At 42.1% G+C, this 18,390-nt stretch overlaps 2 protein-coding genes across 5 annotated transcripts; one reads left to right on the forward strand and one right to left on the reverse strand.

The window, feature by feature from the left end:
- The first annotated feature begins 924 nt into the window (after window positions 1-924).
- Window positions 925-5,141, forward strand: LOC133924331 (cryptochrome-1-like). 3 transcript variants are annotated; one of them, XM_062369815.1, is made up of 5 exons: window positions 925-1,606; window positions 2,267-2,485; window positions 2,815-3,521; window positions 3,623-4,437; window positions 4,787-5,141. In XM_062369815.1, exons 1-5 carry the CDS (start codon window positions 1,258-1,260, stop codon window positions 4,836-4,838), a joined length of 2,142 nt encoding a protein of 713 aa, XP_062225799.1. In that variant the 5' UTR covers window positions 925-1,257; the 3' UTR covers window positions 4,839-5,141. The 3 variants fall into 3 exon arrangements, with proteins under 3 accessions (XP_062225799.1, XP_062225801.1, XP_062225800.1); XM_062369817.1 differs by having other exon boundaries at window positions 926-1,606; window positions 3,623-4,471; XM_062369816.1 differs by having other exon boundaries at window positions 926-1,606; window positions 3,623-4,454.
- Window positions 5,142-12,557: 7,416 nt separating this feature from the next.
- LOC133924333 (ubiquitin carboxyl-terminal hydrolase 4-like) lies at window positions 12,558-18,390 on the reverse strand. Of its 2 annotated transcripts, XM_062369818.1 has the most exons (6): window positions 17,881-18,390; window positions 15,801-15,917; window positions 14,497-14,595; window positions 13,969-14,154; window positions 13,691-13,872; window positions 12,558-13,393 (listed from the first exon to the last, which is right to left on the reverse strand). In XM_062369818.1, exons 1-6 carry the CDS (start codon window positions 18,373-18,375, stop codon window positions 12,994-12,996), a joined length of 1,479 nt encoding a protein of 492 aa, XP_062225802.1. In that variant the 5' UTR covers window positions 18,376-18,390; the 3' UTR covers window positions 12,558-12,993. The 2 variants fall into 2 exon arrangements, with proteins under 2 accessions (XP_062225802.1, XP_062225803.1); XM_062369819.1 differs by lacking the exon at window positions 14,497-14,595.

Below are 18,390 nucleotides of genomic sequence, written 5' to 3' on the forward strand. Positions count from 1 at the left end.
AACTTGAGGTGACAGAGCTGTTGCGTCTGACGTGACATGATCATGTGCTAAGGTAGATACGCTCTCTTACACCTACACAGGAATATATTCGTCGTTAGGACCTAGGATGTCGCTGCAAAAAAGCAGCAGCCATGCGTCCTGCCGGCTGCTTCCGTGTGTCAAAGTTTCTAACCTTTTTTATACAAGTATATGCCTCTAGCCGAAGAACGCCAACGGAGGTTAGAGAGCGGCTGATTTAAAGATTGTTTCATCGTGGAATTCAGAAGAGATCATAGAGAGGGAGACCAATCTAATAGAGGAGATGGAGCAGCGAAGTAGTGGAGGCTTCGATTATGAAAGGTGGCAGAGGCTTCGATTATGAAAGGCGGAGGACAGCAGGTGGGTCAGTAGCAGGGCGAGAAAAATAAAGATATTGAGCTAACCTGGCAATGAGTTGTGGCAGGAGCGCTATCAGAGTTAGGTAGAGGGGGGCGGGAGGCAGAGGAGAGGAGTAAGCATGACGTAAGTCGACACGCGATTGAAGATGGATGTGAGGATGGGTGGTGGAGAAAAAAAATAGGGAATTGATAAATAGTATCATCCTAATAACTTAAAGTGAAATAAAAAAACTCATGTTATAATCCGTTGTTAGAAGATATGGCTCTTAAGTTGGTACAAGAAAATGTTTGAACCAGACGAGCAACTTTTTAATATATAAGTTGTTGTATAATTTACTTTGATCATTAATACATAAATAATTACAAAAATGCTTGTTTTCGTGTGGGGGATGACGCTCCAGAACGCACGCCGTTGGTGGTGACTTTTTTAAAATTTATATAATACAAATGGAATGAATATTATAGGATCGAGGGAGGAAGAGGGACATTAAAAAAAGGCCAGGACCAGGAGGATAAACGGACAAGGAGAAAAGTTAGATAAAATCCAACCAACCAATCCCGATATCCACAGCCTCTTTCTCCATTGGACCAGAACTGTCCCAACCAAAACCAGAAACACCTACTGCAAGAACACCAACACCAAACAAAAATATAATAAAATTGAAGCACCAGAAAATACAACAAAAGGATAAAAATATTACCACACCACCAGGAGCGCCGTGCGCGCAGTCCTCCATTGTTCTTGGGAATCTCGAGAGGAAGAAAGCAGTGGGTCGTCTCTGAACTCCCGGCCAGTTCTTGGCTTCATGGTTTCTTGACGTCCTCGTGGTCCAGGAACTCGGGGGGTTTCTTAGACCGGTAGTTCTTGGATTGGCCAGCCATGTCGGTCTCGTCCTCGTCCATGTTCGGTGGGGACGCCGGGATGAGGAGCGTGGTGTGGTTCCGGAGGGACCTCAGGGTGGAGGATAACCCGGCGCTGGCTGCGGCAGCGCGCGCCGGCGGGGAGGTGGTTCCAGCGTACGTGTGGTCGCCGGAGGAGGAAGGGCCGTACTTCCCAGGGCGCGTGTCCCGGTGGTGGATCAGCCAGAGCCTGAAGCACCTGGACGCCTCACTCCGCCGGCTCGGAGCAGGCAAGCTCGTCACCCGGAGGTCGGCCGACGCCGGCGTCGCGCTGCTTCAGCTCGTCCGCGACACCGGCGCCACGCACCTCTACTTCAACCATCTCTACGGTTTGATTCTTATCGGTGGCTTATGTTTGTGTTAGTCAGTTTTTTCACCAAAAAAGAGCCTTTTTTTAGATTGTTATTGCTGGTATCCAGGATTTTTCCTTCTTGGTAAGTTCATGCTTCAAACTAATCCAGAAACAAAGCAAGTTAACTTTAGTATTCATCTGATTTGCTCCAAGTTGAACCAGATCTATCACTTTACCTAAAGTATATCATTCAGGTAGTAGTCTACTTGATATAGTAATATTAGTGTATCTTAGCCTTAGCATACCCCACCCCCCCCCCCCCAATCCACATGTCAACTGCTTCCCCATTTAGCAACTCTGAACCCTGGTCTTGAGTCTTGACAAACCTCCACATGTCAAGTGAAGCCATTCACTGTATAGTAACATGAACTTTCTCTACCAAGTAATATCCAGCAGTTTTTCATCTCCCTCCTTAATTCCCAAAAGTTCGTTGCTTCCCCAACTAACCAGTCCAATGAGGTAATAGCCGTATGTCCAATTCCAGATTGAGCAATAAATATTTAGGTACTTGCACTTTGCATAGTACTCCAGTTTCTACTCCATTAATTGCTTGTCCTGGAGCTAAGGGCTCACGCTTTAAGCCTCCAAGATCACCTCATCTAACTCAACAATCACTGTGCCATGGCCATCGTTTCAGACCCGATCTCACTGGTCAGGGACCACCGTCTGAAGGAGATGCTAACGGTGGAGGGCATCATCGTGCAATCTTTCAATGCGGACCTGCTGTATGAGCCGTGGGAAGTCGTTGACGAGGAAGACAAACCATTCACCATGTTCGCGCCGTTCTGGAACAGGTGCCTCAGCATGCCGTATGATCCCCCCGCTCCACTTCTGCCCCCAAAGATGATCAATTCAGGTGCTTGAAGAACTATGAATTCGAATGTTTTTGCTTGTACAGAATAATTTACCAATATGTTGTTCTTGACTTGCTATGCATCAAGCACTGACAATTTTGCAACTCGAAGTCTACACATTGAAAAGAAGATTACGCACAATTAAATGCCCTAATATCTGTGTTTGCTTGTTCTGAACAGTGTGTCAAGAACCAGCAATTTACTGGTTACTAATAGTCATTAGTGCGATTTGGCTAATCATTTAAACCATATTTTAATTCTCGCAAGCATTATGTGACAAGTTGATGACGGAATGAGTTCTTTAGTTGGTTGACTGATAAATTTTCAACAGGTGACTTATCAATGTGCCCGTCAGATGACCTGATCTTTGAGGATGAGTCGGAAAGGGGAAGCAATGCTCTTCTGGCACGAGCATGGTCACCGGGGTGGCAGAATGCAGACAAGGCGCTAACAGCCTTCCTGAACGGTCCTTTGGCTGACTATTCGGTGAACCGCAAGAAGGCAGATAGTGCAAGCACATCCTTACTTTCACCTCACCTGCATTTCGGTGAGCTTAGTGTGCGCAAGGTCTTCCACCTAGTTCGTATGAAGCAGCTTGTGTGGAGCAACGAGGGCAACCATGCTGCCGAGGAGAGCTGCACCCTGTTCCTCCGTTCCATTGGCCTGCGGGAATACTCACGGTATCTGACCTTCAACCATCCGTGCAGCCATGAGAGGCCTCTCCTGGCGCACCTCAGGTTCTTCCCATGGGTGATCGATGAGTGCTACTTCAAGACTTGGCGCCAGGGAAGGACTGGGTACCCTCTTGTTGATGCTGGCATGAGGGAGCTGTGGGCGACAGGGTGGTTGCATGACAGGATACGGGTGGTGGTGTCAAGCTTTTTTGTCAAGGTCCTTCAACTACCGTGGCTCTGGGGTATGAAGTACTTTTGGGACACTTTACTAGATGCTGATCTTGAGAGCGATGCACTGGGCTGGCAGTACATCACCGGCTCTCTTCCTGATGGCCGAGAGCTCGACCGCATTGACAACCCTCAGGTGCGTGCAACTGTTAAATTCTGAATAAAATGAGGCAATTCAGTGATGACCAGTACTGAATACTGATGCATTGTCATGTCAATCCAATTCTTCAATGCCAGTTTGAAGGCTACAAGTTCGACCCGCATGGGGAGTACGTCCGACGGTGGATTCCTGAGCTTGCAAGGCTGCCGACAGAATGGATACACCACCCATGGGATGCACCTGTTTCCGTGCTGCAAGCTGCAGGAATCGAGTTGGGCTCCAACTACCCTCTCCCCATAGTTGAGCTAGACGCAGCCAAAGCCAGGCTTCAAGAAGCCCTGTCAGAAATGTGGCAGCTGGAGGCAGAATCAAGGGCCACAATGAACAATGGAATGGAGGAAGGCCTCGGCGACTCCTCAGAGGTCCCACCGATTGAGTTTCCACAAGAACTACAGATGGAAGTCGATCGGCAGCCAGGCCAGGCAACGGCCAATGTGCTGATGACTGCTCGGAGACGCGAGGATCAGATGGTACCTACCATGACGGCTTCACTGAACAGATCTGAAACAGAGATGTCTGCCAATCTGGGGAACAGCGAGGACAATAGGGCAGAGGTTCCGTCCCGTGCACATTTCGAACCTCGAGTTGAGATGGAAGAAACGATCCAGAATACTGAAGGTAATGCAGCTAGAATCAATGGCGTTCACCGGCACAATATCTTTCAGCAATCTCAGCACCGTAGGCGAGACTTTCTTGCGCCATCTGCATCAGAGGCTTCGAGTAGCTGGACCGGGAGAGAAGGCGGTGTGGTCCCAGTTTGGTCGCCTCCTGCAGCATCAGGCCATTCAGAAACTTTTCCTGCTGATGAAGCTGACATTTCTAGTAGGAGTTATTTGGATAGGCATCCACAGTCACACCGATTGATGAACTGGAGTCAGCTACCACAGTCATTGTGAGTTTGGATGCACGGTAACCCATTTTTCTCAGTAAGTTGCATTGTTGTTGCACTTACATTGCAGTTTTGCAATTCTTCATGATAGTATGCAATATCAGTGTATTACTTAACGTTAACAAAGTGTCTAAAAGGGGTGCTGTGTGTATCATGCAGCATAAGGCTACAATAATGTAAATAAACCCAGTTACATGATCAACGCGAATCTCATATTTAGTGTAAAGAAAAAAAAAGCACTCTAAATTAGAAAAGCTAACTACTGCATTGGTGCTAGTATATGATTATATAAAATTTGAAGACCTAAAGCAGTTGAGATACGGTCTAATATTTGATGAATTGTGAACTGCAGGACAACAGGCTGGGAAATGGAAAATTGCGTGCAGCCAAACCTAATTGGTTAGGGTTTTCTCAAGATGGAATTCATATGTAAATTGTCCACTCAGTTGCTCATCTATAGTCTGATGGGTATGCGAATCAGACAGGTTTTTCCTGAATGCAATAACAGTTGTGTAAATTCTAATCCTCTAGAACTTATGTGATATTGGGTGGTTGGCAAAAAAAATCATTATTATTGATCAGACATTGAAGGTTTTCCTTGTCTTGTGCTTATATTTTTTGTAGAGGAGTGTTGATGTCTATAGCTGTACATTCCCCTTGTGTTTCTCTGTTGACCATTGGCAATCTTTATGCACTCTTATCAGTCTCATGCTTGCATTACTGTGTTGGGCTGAGGAATCACGGTTGTGTTGCCGAAATTGTGGAGTGAACTGCTTGCGTTGGGGATTGGGTGGCATTGTTCGTTCACATCACATGATCATTACGTTAAGAACTCTCTCAAGAAACACTGCATCATGCGGCATGAATACAGTAAAGAGATCTCGATGTATTGTTGGCTTTGGAGTTAGGACCACTGTCAGACTAGAACTTCCCGACGGCACACCATGTTACTGCATCCAAATAGAGGATTGAACGGAGCCGACTCGTAGGCCCCATAGACGCAGAGGACAGCCACAACTTTTCGTAAAAATGATGGCCTGCTTTGCATTTCTACTCGACTTGACAAGGCTTACAGGAAACCTGAGGTAACCTGCAAACTGACCATCAAGTAACTAGTTCACTTTCTGAAATTTTGGTTTGGATCTTGGTGTTTGTTAGGGCATCACATGATGACACCATGATTACTTGAACACATCAGCTTGATTGTGGCTTTGATGAAAAGGCGCAAGAAACAAAAGTACGATGCTGATTGACTTCGTGCTAACAGTATGATGATAAAGTATAGGAGGTGGCCTCACCTGAGCCTGGGGTGCCCATCGACGCAACGGAGAGGCCAAACGTCACAGGCGCAGCAGTCGCGGCCATCAGAGCGATGTTTCTATGGAGCGGAATATTGTCCGAGAGGTCAGAGCTGCCGCAAAGATTTCAGCCGGCGATTAACAGTGTCAATGATACAGCTTGTTTTGTTGATTGCTCTTGGCAGCATGAGGATCGATCCACGTAGTAATCATACCGATGCAAACGAACAAGGGGTGATCCTATAACAGATATGTCGATGACCAGATTTAGTATTTATAATGGTTATTACAATAATGACTAGTTTAATGGGCGACCAGTGATCAATACATACATTGATTTAAACATGGCTAAATGGGCTATTCGGACCGGCCCGGCCCATCTCGACTCGGGCCGTGCCGTGCCTACAGTGTCGTGCCTCGGACCGGCCTAGTAGACACGGCCTATTTGGACATCTTTACACTGATTAATAGTGCTCCGACCACTGTAAACAGTGTTTCAACCGTGATGAACAGTGACCGAACTACGATGAACATTATTCCGACCACAGTGAATAGTACTCGGTTAGATGGACATTAACTCCGACCAGTAAACAATACTTTATGACTACGACCAGTGACTATGATCAGTGGTCACGACCAATGAGGCGATCAGTGACCACGATTTGTTTCAACAGTTGGTCTTCGAACAGGTGGAAAAGTTAGTCGGATTCAAGTACATGGATACATCAAGCATGTAGTTGAATCCAAGAAGGTCGAGCTACAATAAAAAAAAAATACTCGGATAGATATATGAGAGTTTACATGATCGATTAGGAAATATATGTTAGTTATAGAAAGTTTAGAGATTAAAAGGTATAGTCAAATCATATTTGTAAGTCTTATTCGGTTTGAATTAGAAGTCATGATCTCTTACGGCTAAGACCTGTCACCTTTTAAATATGAAAACATCATAGCCGATTGAAATAATCAACCAATCGATCAAACGCAATCTACCTTTCGTTTTTCTCTTTTGCCTAGCTCATGTAGTCCCATCCCTCCTTCCTCTGTTGCCACTCGTTCTTGATCTCGACGATGAAGGACAAGCCGCCGGCTAATAGTGCCCTGATAAAGATCCATCGCCGCAGTGCCAGACTGGGCTTTCTAGGTGCTGCTTGTTGAGTTATTTATTCTTTACCGATTTGCTCGTAAATCGATCGCTCGTTGCCACGAAATCGCAATAGTCACTGTTGTTGTACGTCCTATGCGTGCCACTGTGGGTTGCACACGAGGTGCTCGAGTGTTGGCGCGAGGATTCATATTTTTGTGCTAACACATTTTGGCGACTCTGATGAGGAATCGATTTCTTCAGCCATGACGCAATATGGACTCGAGACTAACTCCTACAACTTCATTACGCCATCCATCTACATCAAACCCGAGGTACAATTTGCAACTATGTTAAATAGATCTGTTAATGTTGTTATGACTGTGTTCTCTAGTCATGTAAGTATTGTGCAAAGACTATATGGTAGTAATAGTGTGTAATATTCCATGTTAAATAATGCAAGTACTCTAAATTTTAATGTTAGTAGTATGCAGCAAGAATTTGTACTCCTAATTCATTGGCAGTATTTGCATTACTTAGTGTATTACAAACTAGCATGCCGATGAACAATCATTACAGCCGAATGGATATGATAGGTTCGGCCAATCATTATGAGTCATCACATGCTAATAATTTTAGTAGTGCATAACAAGAAATTGGACCTCTTGATTCATCGACAAGGATTTCATCGTTTATGCTTACATAACAAGGTATGCCGATTAATAAGATGTATGGCCGCAGTAATATTGATCATTCGGCCAATTATATTGAATCATAATATGCTACATCATATGTCACTAGAACGGAGAATACATCCTTTACTTTTTCAGCACCATATGCAACACCTAATGCGTATAATTCGGCTCCATACACCACTGATGATTATGACCGAATAGATGAGAATTCAACAAATATGCATGTACCTCCATACAATATTGTAGCACATAGTGTATCTCCCACACTACCCCAAAGTTTATGTATTCCTTGCAATTCATTGCCGGAAACTTATTTTAGTGTTCCCCAACAAGATATATCATATGTTTAGCCCACAATGTCATATTCTTATGATACTCTGAAGCTATATATTTTCAGCCCAGAACAACAAATTGATTCCACATCTACTGGCTCACAGCCGAGCAACATATAGGGTCTAAAAGTATCGGGGGGCGACCTGGCATGAACAAGGATGAAACATGTAGGATATGTGAACCATTTTTAGGGTTTGAAGGTAGGAAACAATTAATTGATTCAGTGTGGAACATTGTGAGTTCCTATAATTCAAATGTGGAGTCAAGGTTGGTTTTAGAAAGAAAAAAAAGCTATCTGTAATTGAAAGAAAAGAACAAAAGCCGGCTACTGTTGAATTGTCAGCTATGCTTAAGATAAAGGAAGCTATGGTGCTACTATCTATATTTCATGCTAAAATAATTGATGATCAAGATCAAAATAAAGTTGTTTCATTCATTCCCATAATTGATATAAATAGTGGCAACAGATCTACGCTTAATGAATTATCTGAAGAAGATAATAGTGCGATTGAAGCAAAATTGCAAGTACAACGAAAGGAGCTGCTTTCGTGCCATCAGAAGACAAAGTAATGTGTCATTAAGATAAAAGAGTTCCCATTCATTGATACCCTACTAAAAGAGGTACGATTTGAAACTACGTTATCTGCTCTCAATCTGATTTTATAGTTTCGATAGATGTTAATGAAAAAATTGATAGTATGTTGCAAGAGAAATTTGAAATAGAGGTTGAGAATGCAATATCTGTATATAAGAGACCGCATTCTGATTATGATAATATGGTCCCATACCCATGAAGTTTTTAAGTGCTAGAGCTTGCAAAATTCACATGTAAGGATAGTAGAACTGCTGTAGAACTTGTTGGCCAAATTATTGCGCCATATGAGAAGGCTGGCGATAGCAATACATTTAAGTTAGAATTATTTCCATCATCATATTTGCTAGGCATTATATTTATATGGATTATTTTAATTGTTCTAAACTTGGTCTACACTTGGTCACAAGTGGGGTTTAAGTTTTGTGATTATTTCGGATTTAGAGATACAAGGCCAAGGTCGAAAGAATTTGATGAAACCGATATTAATATAGTAGAAAATAATTCTAAGATATCAGGCAGATAAGTACGAGTAAACGTGTAGCCGAATGGGTAGATGTCAAATCTAAATCATTTGTTTGTTTAGCTTTGAAATCATCTCCATAAAAGAATCGGCGAAGAAAGAAAAGATATACATTTGATTTTACCGAGTGTGATAAAAATTTTGATATCTTATTGAAAGAAAAGCATATTAGATTACTTGGCCATCATGTCGTACTATCACATGAAAAATTAGGACAATGTACTTATTGCAAATAGCATAATTTGTTTACTCATAGTACTAATGATTGTAATATGTTTCGCCGGCAAATACAATCAGATATTAATAAAAGGTTGATTGAAATTTGTAGACTGTCCAAGGACAGGAGGCGTAATTTAGATGAAAAGTTTTCCAATGAGAATGTGGTTAGTAGTGAGAACAAGAAAGTGTTAATTTGGTCGGAAAAGGCTGATGCAACCAAAGAGAAAAAAGTAGTGTTGGCTAGCAAGCATATTGATCATAGAGTTAAAAAGGCTAGCAAATTTTTAGGGATAAAGAAGGATATGGTTTGGGTCCTAAAAACAGTAAACAAGATGAGATTAAGAATAATGTTCAAGCATAAACTGCTAGAGCTACAAAATGCAAATTCAAATGTAACATTCAAACAACTTCCGGCTAAGTATGAGAATGAAAAGGCTGGCCAAAAGGTTACTGGTCGGCTAATTAATTTCGGGCGACCGAGAAAGCACGAGCTCGATGGTCGGGATTGGCAATGGGAAGACTTTCATGTAGTAGCGTTGTATCCTCCTCTCGGACCGCCAATGCCAATGTCGTTTTCTCCTGTTGGTTTTTCTCCGTACTCATCATGGGGCTGGTATGGTCCGTGGATACCTCCTCCAACACATTTTGGACCGTCTTACCCAAAGTATGAAGCTCCAAGAAGGTCAGTATCTGAAAGACAATCACATGCTAAGGATAAACGTTTTGATCAAGGGAATCGGTCCGGAGATCAAAGGAAGAGAAAAGGGATCAAACAACTTTATCATATGAAAAGGGATGATAACAAGGATACAAGTTCATATTTGCCTTCAAGAGATAAGAAGCTGACTATTGTACCCAAGGAGCTGATGAGTGTGAATTCACTTGAAGGAGCTATACCGATAATTGATAAACATGCACATGCTTCATGTGATCAAGCCAAACATACATCTAGTTCAGGCTCTAGTATTAGTATGCGGCAAGGAAAAGCGGCACATAGAAGAAGAATTATTGATATCAGGGTTAGCAAAAAGGAAAGGTCCAGCAGCTCAATGGTAAATGATACGGCTAAATGCGTGTGTTCTAGTTCAAGTTCAAAGTAAGAAAGTGTGAAGGCAGTTGATGTGACTAATCGAAAGCATGGCCTTGATGTGGTTAATTACAAGAAGAAGATGTGGGTTCCTAAAAGTAGCACATAAGTTCAGACTAAGGGTAGTATTGAAGCATCCATTGCTAGAACTACACAGGAGACAAATTTGAAGGCGAAGTGATCTAGGAAACAATTGCAAAATCACAGGTTTGCACGTGATCATTAAAACCATTAGTAGCCACATCATCTATGTTCATTAACTGTTCCACCGATGTCCTCATCGTGATAACTATGCCCATATATGTTTGGTTATTCTTCATGGTTTTGGCGTGATTCTTGGATGCTGTTTTATAAATCTTTACAATTTAGTCAGGCATTGCCAAGGCAAGGTGCATATGATCGATTGTTATGACCATATTAGAAACATACATAGCCGGCACGTCATTTATCATCGTCCTAAGTGATGATTGAAAATAGATAATAAGTTGTTCATGATTATTGCACATAAAAGCGTTTTTGGGTACGCAAGCTTTAAAAAAAACGAGGAGGCATGTGTTGATGACAAGATTTGATATTTATAGTGATCATCGCAGCAATATCTGTCTTAATAGGCGACCAACGATAAATACATCCACCGATAAACAATGTTTTGACCACTATGAATAGTGTTTTAACCACGATAAACAGTACTCCAACCATAGTGAACAATACTTAGCTAGATGGATAGTACTTCTGACCAGATAAACAGTAACTTCGACCAGTGAATAATACTTCATGCCTACGACCAGTGACTATCATCAGTGGTCACGACTAGTGAGGTGATCAGTGACCACAGTTTGTTTCAGCAGTTGATCTCTAGACAGGTGGAAGAGCTAGTTGAATTCAAGTACATGGATACGTCAAGCATGTAATCGAATCTAAGAAGGCCAAACTGCAATAAAAGATACTCGGGTAGATATATGAGAGTTTACGTGGTCGATTAGGAAATGTACGTTAGTTATAGAAAGTTTAGAGATCAAAAGACATAGTCAAATCATATCTGTAAGTCTTGTTCGGTTTGAATTATGAGTTATGATCTCTTACAGCTGAGATTTGCCGCCATTTAAATATGAGAGAGTCATGACCGATTGAAATAATCAACCAATCAATTAAACACAGTCTACCTTTTATTTTTATCTCTTTTGTCTAGCTCTTGTAGTCCCGTCCCTCCTTTCTTCTCCTGTTGCTTCTCGTTCTTGATTTCGACAATCAAGGATAAACCATCGGCTGACCGTGCCCTAACGATGACTCTCCCGAATGTAATTTGCTGACAAAGATCTGTTGCTATAGTGCTAGACTGAACTTCTTAGGTGCTGCTCGCCGAGTTAGTTATCATTTACCTGCTTACTCGATCGATCATTCGTTACCACGAAAACGTAACAGTTATCACTGTTATTGTACACCCATACATGCCATTATAGATTGCATACAAGATGCTTGTATATTGGCGCGAGGATGTATATTTTTATACCAACAAGATAGCTGTATCCTCTATGGATGATTCGATCGATGTGTATCATCACGCGGTGACCCTGTCACAAGCCCACGCCCGGGTTGATCGTGCACGGAGCCGGACCAATGTATGGACCTGAACCTCGTTGCGTCTGCACTGCGGCCATGGGGACGCGAGACGAACTAACCGGAGTTGAGTTGGGCCACGATACCACCTCTCCTGTGCGGCAGTGAGCAGGTTACCCTCAGAAGACCAGATGCGATACGAATACGATCATACGAGACCACGTTGATCTTATCGTTCACAGGCACAGCTCCGCGTCGAGTCGCGGGTCGGGAATCCCCTAAACCAAACCAAACCAGCGAGAATGCGCCTAAAGCAAGCATCGGGGCCGGCGCGGGAACAGGCCGTCGCCGTGACCCGTGAGCCCATGACATCGTGAGATGGGCGTGAGGTGACAGTATCAGCTCGCCGGACATGGCAAGCCCCGCGCACTTTCCCTTTTTTATTTCTTTCTGTCCTCGTGTTTTCTGTTCCCATCGACAGTATTCCCTTGCTCCTAGCGAGCATCTTTTATAGTGCTGATCAGTTCTACTCAACCCGGGAATTCTTTCTCAAGCCAACCAGTGTAACCCCACACGAGATTGAAAATAAAACCAATGAATTCAAAGAACATTTCTTCGCATAACCACACACTCACACCTCCCCCAAGACGATGAATAAAAAAGAAGGAATTGTTGGGCTGCTACATATGAGAAGCATTTCCCTCTGAGGGCACAAGATTGGAGCGACAAATACAGTAACATGAATCCACATCACGCTTAACTGACAACTTCCCCAAAAATCATATGTGTAACATGATTCTAACGAGTATACGGTTCCCATGCAGTTCCCAGAGTAGTACATCAGAACTTGCATGGACATCCTAAGTTCAGAACTAGAATCAATATACAGTGTGCTCAATAGCAATGTTCAATTCTTTAACAAATATGTTAGTCCTGAGCGAGAAAACTGGTCAGGCGTACTGAACAATTTACCCCTTATTTCATCACTGGGAGCAAGATTCCATTATCCCCTGTACACTGAAACCACCCAAAATCTGGCGTCCTCACTTCATACAACCTCTTCGATTGACAATTTTCCATGGAGGTAATGAAATAGCTGTGTAGGTACAAGAGTAAACTTGCATGCTCCAACGGAAAGAAAAAAAGAACTGGGAAGGCCAAGAAAACCAATCTAACTCTTCCCACCAAGTCCCTCGTAAAACAAGATATATCCATGATCTGTGTTGCCTGAGTATTCGTGTGAAGAACCGAAGAATGTTTGCAGGGTCTGCTCTTCAACCATCTCGACATTTTCATCATCGAAGAACAACCAGTGGTTGTGGCTTTTAACAAGGCTTACATAATGTCCATGGTTGGGGCCACTTCCAACATGGACCACGACAGCAAAGAGGGAGTACTCGGTGTCTACATCATCAGATGTATTACTGAGCTTCAGCTCCATGGGGAATACAACCCTATATGAAAGCTTCTTATACCGGCTAAGCTGCTCAATGTACTTAAAGCGCTTTAGGTGGATCACCAATATGTGTGGAGCCTTCTTGATCTTCATTCTCTTCTGTGCTTCTTGCAAACTGGAATGGGACCAAATATTGGAGTTCAGCAGTAACAAAGAACTTGTAACAAAGTCAAGATGATGGTCCTTTCCATATGGTACCTACAACTTGTAGTTTTGTCAAAATCTACAGCATAACATGGGTTGTCACGGGAACAAATGTCACTCAGGGGTCAGGGCTTTATGCTGTTGCGCAGATATACCAACACAAGGTGCCCACCAAGTAAGATGGAGATGACCAGTAAAACCCATAGCTCAAAGCAATGCTGACAATGACGAGAAGAAAAAGACAACAAGGGAAATATGGTATAGTTACCTGCAGCATTTGTCACAAAAGAATTTGTCCTCAGCATTTAAAGTTTCCGTAGAGCAGAAATTTTTCAGGCAGCTTGTGATAGAACTATTTTGTTCAATGTCAACACTAAGATCAAGAAATGTTTCATCCCTTGCAGTTACTGTCTCGCATCTTAAGCATCTTGTTTCATTGGTCAATATGCCCTGCAAAGTTTGTATGCATATAAAGATGACGGTGAATTAAATCTAGAAGAAACAAGAAAGATAAAATATAAGGCATTTTTCAATGAGTTCAGTCACCTGAAAATTCTTATGGACCAGGGTAACCGGTGGCTCTTTTCTAACTCCATTGGCTAAAGGTTGAACTGGACCATTTGGAGCTTTTTCAGGAGATGATGATTGGGGGGAGTCCTTCGCGGTACTTGACTCTTTTTCCAGAATATCAACAAGTTCATTCAGCAGAAAATTTAAGAACTCGTGTGCATCCTACAGAGCAACCATGGCATATGTTAGTCAAGAGAAGTACAAGTTCTTTTTTTCAACACTTCCCAATTTCAGTGTCAAAGATTAGTTCCATCCCTGAAGCGACTGCTTTTGAAGCTAGCATAATAATTAAACCATTCCACATTAGCATTTAAATGTGGACACGTGAGAAGACATGTAATACTACACTACAATACTGAGACCGCAATCGCTCATATCCATTACTTACTGTTAAATTAAATTTTGCTATGGAGTTCGTTTTTAGATTGTGCCAATCCAACAACATGAGGCTACCATACTACAGCAGATCAGATGAAATACACTGCTATAATATGTGCAGGTTACCTGGTGCATGTAACTACGAAACAACTCATTCTGTTTCTTCACTCTCTGAACAAAACGTTTTGGAGCAATAACACCAGTCTTTTTCTTTGCTTGGCTTATCTACATGATATACAAGAGTTTTAGTTAATTCATTACTAATGACAATATACTGTGGAAGTTTTACATAACATACAAAAGACTATGCAGTAACAACAAAACACATGGATGAAATGAAACAATGAATTAATAGCCAAGATATGAAGGCAGATTTCTTATTTACTTTACAACTTTACACGACATCAGGATCATATTATATGCCAGTTAATTAACAGTGGAACAATACTCATCACCCTAAGCAAATTGCCCAACAATTAAGTGCAAAGCGAAAAGCAGCAACATAAATGTGTTGATAACCACTATGCATTCTATGCAGAGCCCACATTAAGTATGGCTGACTGTGAGATTCATTATTCAACCCTCCAGCGACAATGCTATCCAAGCATGTCACAGATTCATGCATCCATGGGTAGTGGTAGTGGGGATGTTGCATGCAATTCAACACATAGCATATGTAGCTATAGCAAAATCACCACCAACAGGGAATTTCATTTCTTAAAATACAAAATCTAAAAGAAGATGATTTAGCATAATGTAGCTTTACAGTTTTCATCATTATTATCTCACTTTAACTATGAAACAAAAGTACAAAATCCCCAACAGTATAAATGCATCAACAGCAGCATAAGAAGCTTGGAATCCCTCATAAAGACCTAAATATTCTGATTAAACCTCTATTGACAGTGTTATCGAAAGCAAGTCATACACATACAGCCAGGGCACTCAGCGTGTTAGCACTTCAATGCAACTCATACAAGTTAGTCTACAAGAATGTAGCATATATCCTATCAGAAAAAAAGAGTAATTAATTGGAGATTTGAAACTCTTAAAATGTCAAAACCAAAATATGCATCTGCCAATAACGGGAAAAAAAAACAAGTAGGGGCACATTGAACATGAGAAGAAATTATTTATTTTATGTGCAGTGCTAATCAGGTAAGCTCTACATAACTATCAAGTCAATTGGAAGGAAGACAGAAATTCGTCAGCAGGTAGTACCATACCACATGAAACCCAGATAAAGCACTACAGTTTTCAGTAAACTTATGGAATCATCATTTTAGCCTCCAGTGGAAGTGTTACCCAAGCAAGCAAATACAATCAGAAAAGACAAAATTTGAAACTCCATGCTGATTTTCCAATAAAACAACATTCTAAAACCAGAGTTACATATCATTTTGTGAAAATCTATCATATCCCCACCTTACCTGCATAAAAAGGTCAGCCAAACAAGTCAAAAGATTTTCCTCCGTTTCTCCAGGATTTTTGTTATTTGAATAATATTCCAGTAACTGCTCCCTGAATGGAATGCAAAAGTAAAGTGCCTGAAACAAAAGTAACACTGTAAGGTTCATGTAGATAATGCACTTGACAGAAACAATAACATGCTAACTGCAATATTTTGCACGGGATTAGCAAATGAAAAGTAAATACAGCTAGCAATATATAGCCTAGACATTACTACACCAAAGGATTTTACTCGATGGAGAAAGTATTGACCATTAGACAAATTTATGTTACTCCTGGATGGATCTGCTTTGTCTTGGAGAATCTAAAGATAATGCTTAGTAAAAATATAATGTCTAAGCTTCCTGAACATTCACAATAGACATCAAAACAACATATCTGATCTCTATTTTATGCTGAACAGGGTTATGATGACCATTTCTCCCATTGATGAAAATTTGACGTGATGTATTCTAGAACACAATGGTAGTGTGCAGTATTTGAAAAGGTTAGTGCACCACATGGGTGAACAACAGGATTGGCGGTTATTGATTTTCTCCATATAGTGACAGCAAATAATGAATCTCTGCAACTCTGAAGGAACACCTCTTAAGCAATGGTGATAACTCCATGATAAAGCTTGTTAGTAACGAATGCCTGCAACTCCACAAACCTAGCTAGTTGATACGATGTACTATCAAAATACAACAGAACAAAACCTCGTTGGTTCATAGTGTCTTCCACTGCTTGCTCCAGACAGCTAGCAATCTGCTACAATTTATCCTATCAAAACACAACAGGGCCTCACTAATTGATTGCATCTCACACTGCTTACTTGCAAGTCATCAACATCAAAATTTTGCATCAAAGACAATGAGCTGAATCAAATAATGGAAACATTCAAGAGTGGACAAATAATTGAAACATTCAAGAGTGGACAAAGACAACAAGCTGGTGTATGTACTAACAGGAACCTAAATTAAATAATGGAAACATTCAAGAGTGGACAAAGACAATGAGCTGAGGATGTAGCAGACTACCTAAGTACCTAATGTTTGCATTCAGAAAAGGAAAACTAGAAATTACTAGTTATCTAATAAACCCCAACATTTTCCACTGGTTTTCAGGCCACTGAAACTGCAAAATTTACAATTAAATGACTAAAGTAGCTGTCATGTTGCTGGACTAGATCTTCAAAGCTTTCTTCAGGCATGAAATGATGAAAACCTGTTGCTGGTGGCTTGGGTTCATGTAAAAGGAAATCTAGACCAGAGGCAGATGGATTAATCAAGGCAAATGGATGACAGTAAGTCGGAAGTCATACATTCACACAAAGTGGAGGCATTCCGACTCAGAAACAGATATATGTAGGCATCATGTAGACAACTCGAATTGGCAAGAGATTGGCACGGAGAGGATGAATCTTCGCAGATAAACACAGGTAAGATAAACACCTCTAGTCCAATATTTTTGTTACATGCAACAACCAGATTAAAATGTTCAATTCAGTTGATTTTAGAGCTATCATACACATGGGCGCTCCTGAGATGCAAGAAGCTTGTGCTTACATCCCAAATGATAGTATTATGCTACTGGTTATAATCTGTAAACATGCTAGAATAATGGCAGGGATCTCTACATTCTTATATATCTCATTAGAAAATGAAAGTAATGATGTGAGTATAGAGCTAAGTAGCTAACATACCCAAATATCCACATGTCTGATAACTCAGAACAGTTTTTGTCACCACATTATCAAAGGATTCCATCCATATCAGCAAATATGGTACATTGCATTCGCACAACCTCGAATCCAGTGAGCAACTACTAGACCAAAACAATCATTAGCGTATCTACGTCAAGCGCAAGCAAGCAAAGGGATCCCGAAGGCTATTAAACACACCGCCTAAAGGAAGCAAGGGAGGCACCAAACAAAACCATTTCAGAATCAATACCGCACATCGCCACATAGCAAGCTACCGCAGTTACCAGTATCAGACCAAGCATACAGGGAGCAGAAAATCTAATAAGCTACTGGTGCCAGAGACAGGATATAGAGACCTGAAGGACACTGTTGCAGTAGCAGGTGTTGCCGAAGTTCTCGAGGCCAAAGTAGCGCTCGCCTTCCGGGAACTGGTCGCCGAGGGCCTTCTCGAGCTTGGAGCCGCTTGCTCCCATGACCATCCACCGGTCCCACCACCCGGAGGCGGCGCCGGTGAGGTACCGGATCCCTGACCCGAGCCCTGAGCGGCTCCTCTCGGCCGCCGACGAGGCCTCCACCGTGGGCGATCGCACTGGATTTGCCGTCCTAGGGTTTGGTGGCTCCCCGCGCACGCGCGCAGCGGAGGGAGAAGGAGGGGGAAGGCCGATGCGAAACCCTAGGGTTTCGATCCGGGAGGGCTGGCTGTGCGGTGAAGAGGAAGGAATTGCTGCTGCTGCTCCGTTCGCTGGGGATTTTTCGCCTTTTTCTGGGGTGAAAGGTGGACTCGCTTGATTTAGATCGGCCTCGCCTTGGTCACTGGGTGCTTCTTGCTGTTTCTGTTCGTTGGGAAGCATTTCACTGGACCTGTG

Source organism: Phragmites australis, chromosome 7, assembly GCF_958298935.1.
Source record: "Phragmites australis chromosome 7, lpPhrAust1.1, whole genome shotgun sequence".
Lineage (NCBI taxonomy): Eukaryota > Viridiplantae > Streptophyta > Magnoliopsida > Poales > Poaceae > Phragmites > Phragmites australis.

Coding starts and splice junctions, on each gene's coding strand:
- LOC133924331 (XM_062369815.1), top strand. CDS start 1,258: ATGTCGGTCTCGTCCTCGTCCATGTTCGGTGGGGACGCCGGGATGAGG. Junction 2,486..2,814: donor CCCAAAGATGATCAATTCAG/GTGCTTGAAGAA, acceptor AATTTTCAACAG/GTGACTTATCAATGTGCCCG. Junction 4,438..4,786: donor AGTCAGCTACCACAGTCATT/GTGAGTTTGGAT, acceptor TGTGAACTGCAG/GACAACAGGCTGGGAAATGG.
- LOC133924333 (XM_062369818.1), bottom strand. CDS start 18,375: ATGCTTCCCAACGAACAGAAACAGCAAGAAGCACCCAGTGACCAAGGC. Junction 14,155..14,496: donor TTCGTAGTTACATGCACCAG/GTAACCTGCACA, acceptor GTTGCTCTGTAG/GATGCACACGAGTTCTTAAA. Junction 13,873..13,968: donor TGGTCCATAAGAATTTTCAG/GTGACTGAACTC, acceptor CAAACTTTGCAG/GGCATATTGACCAATGAAAC.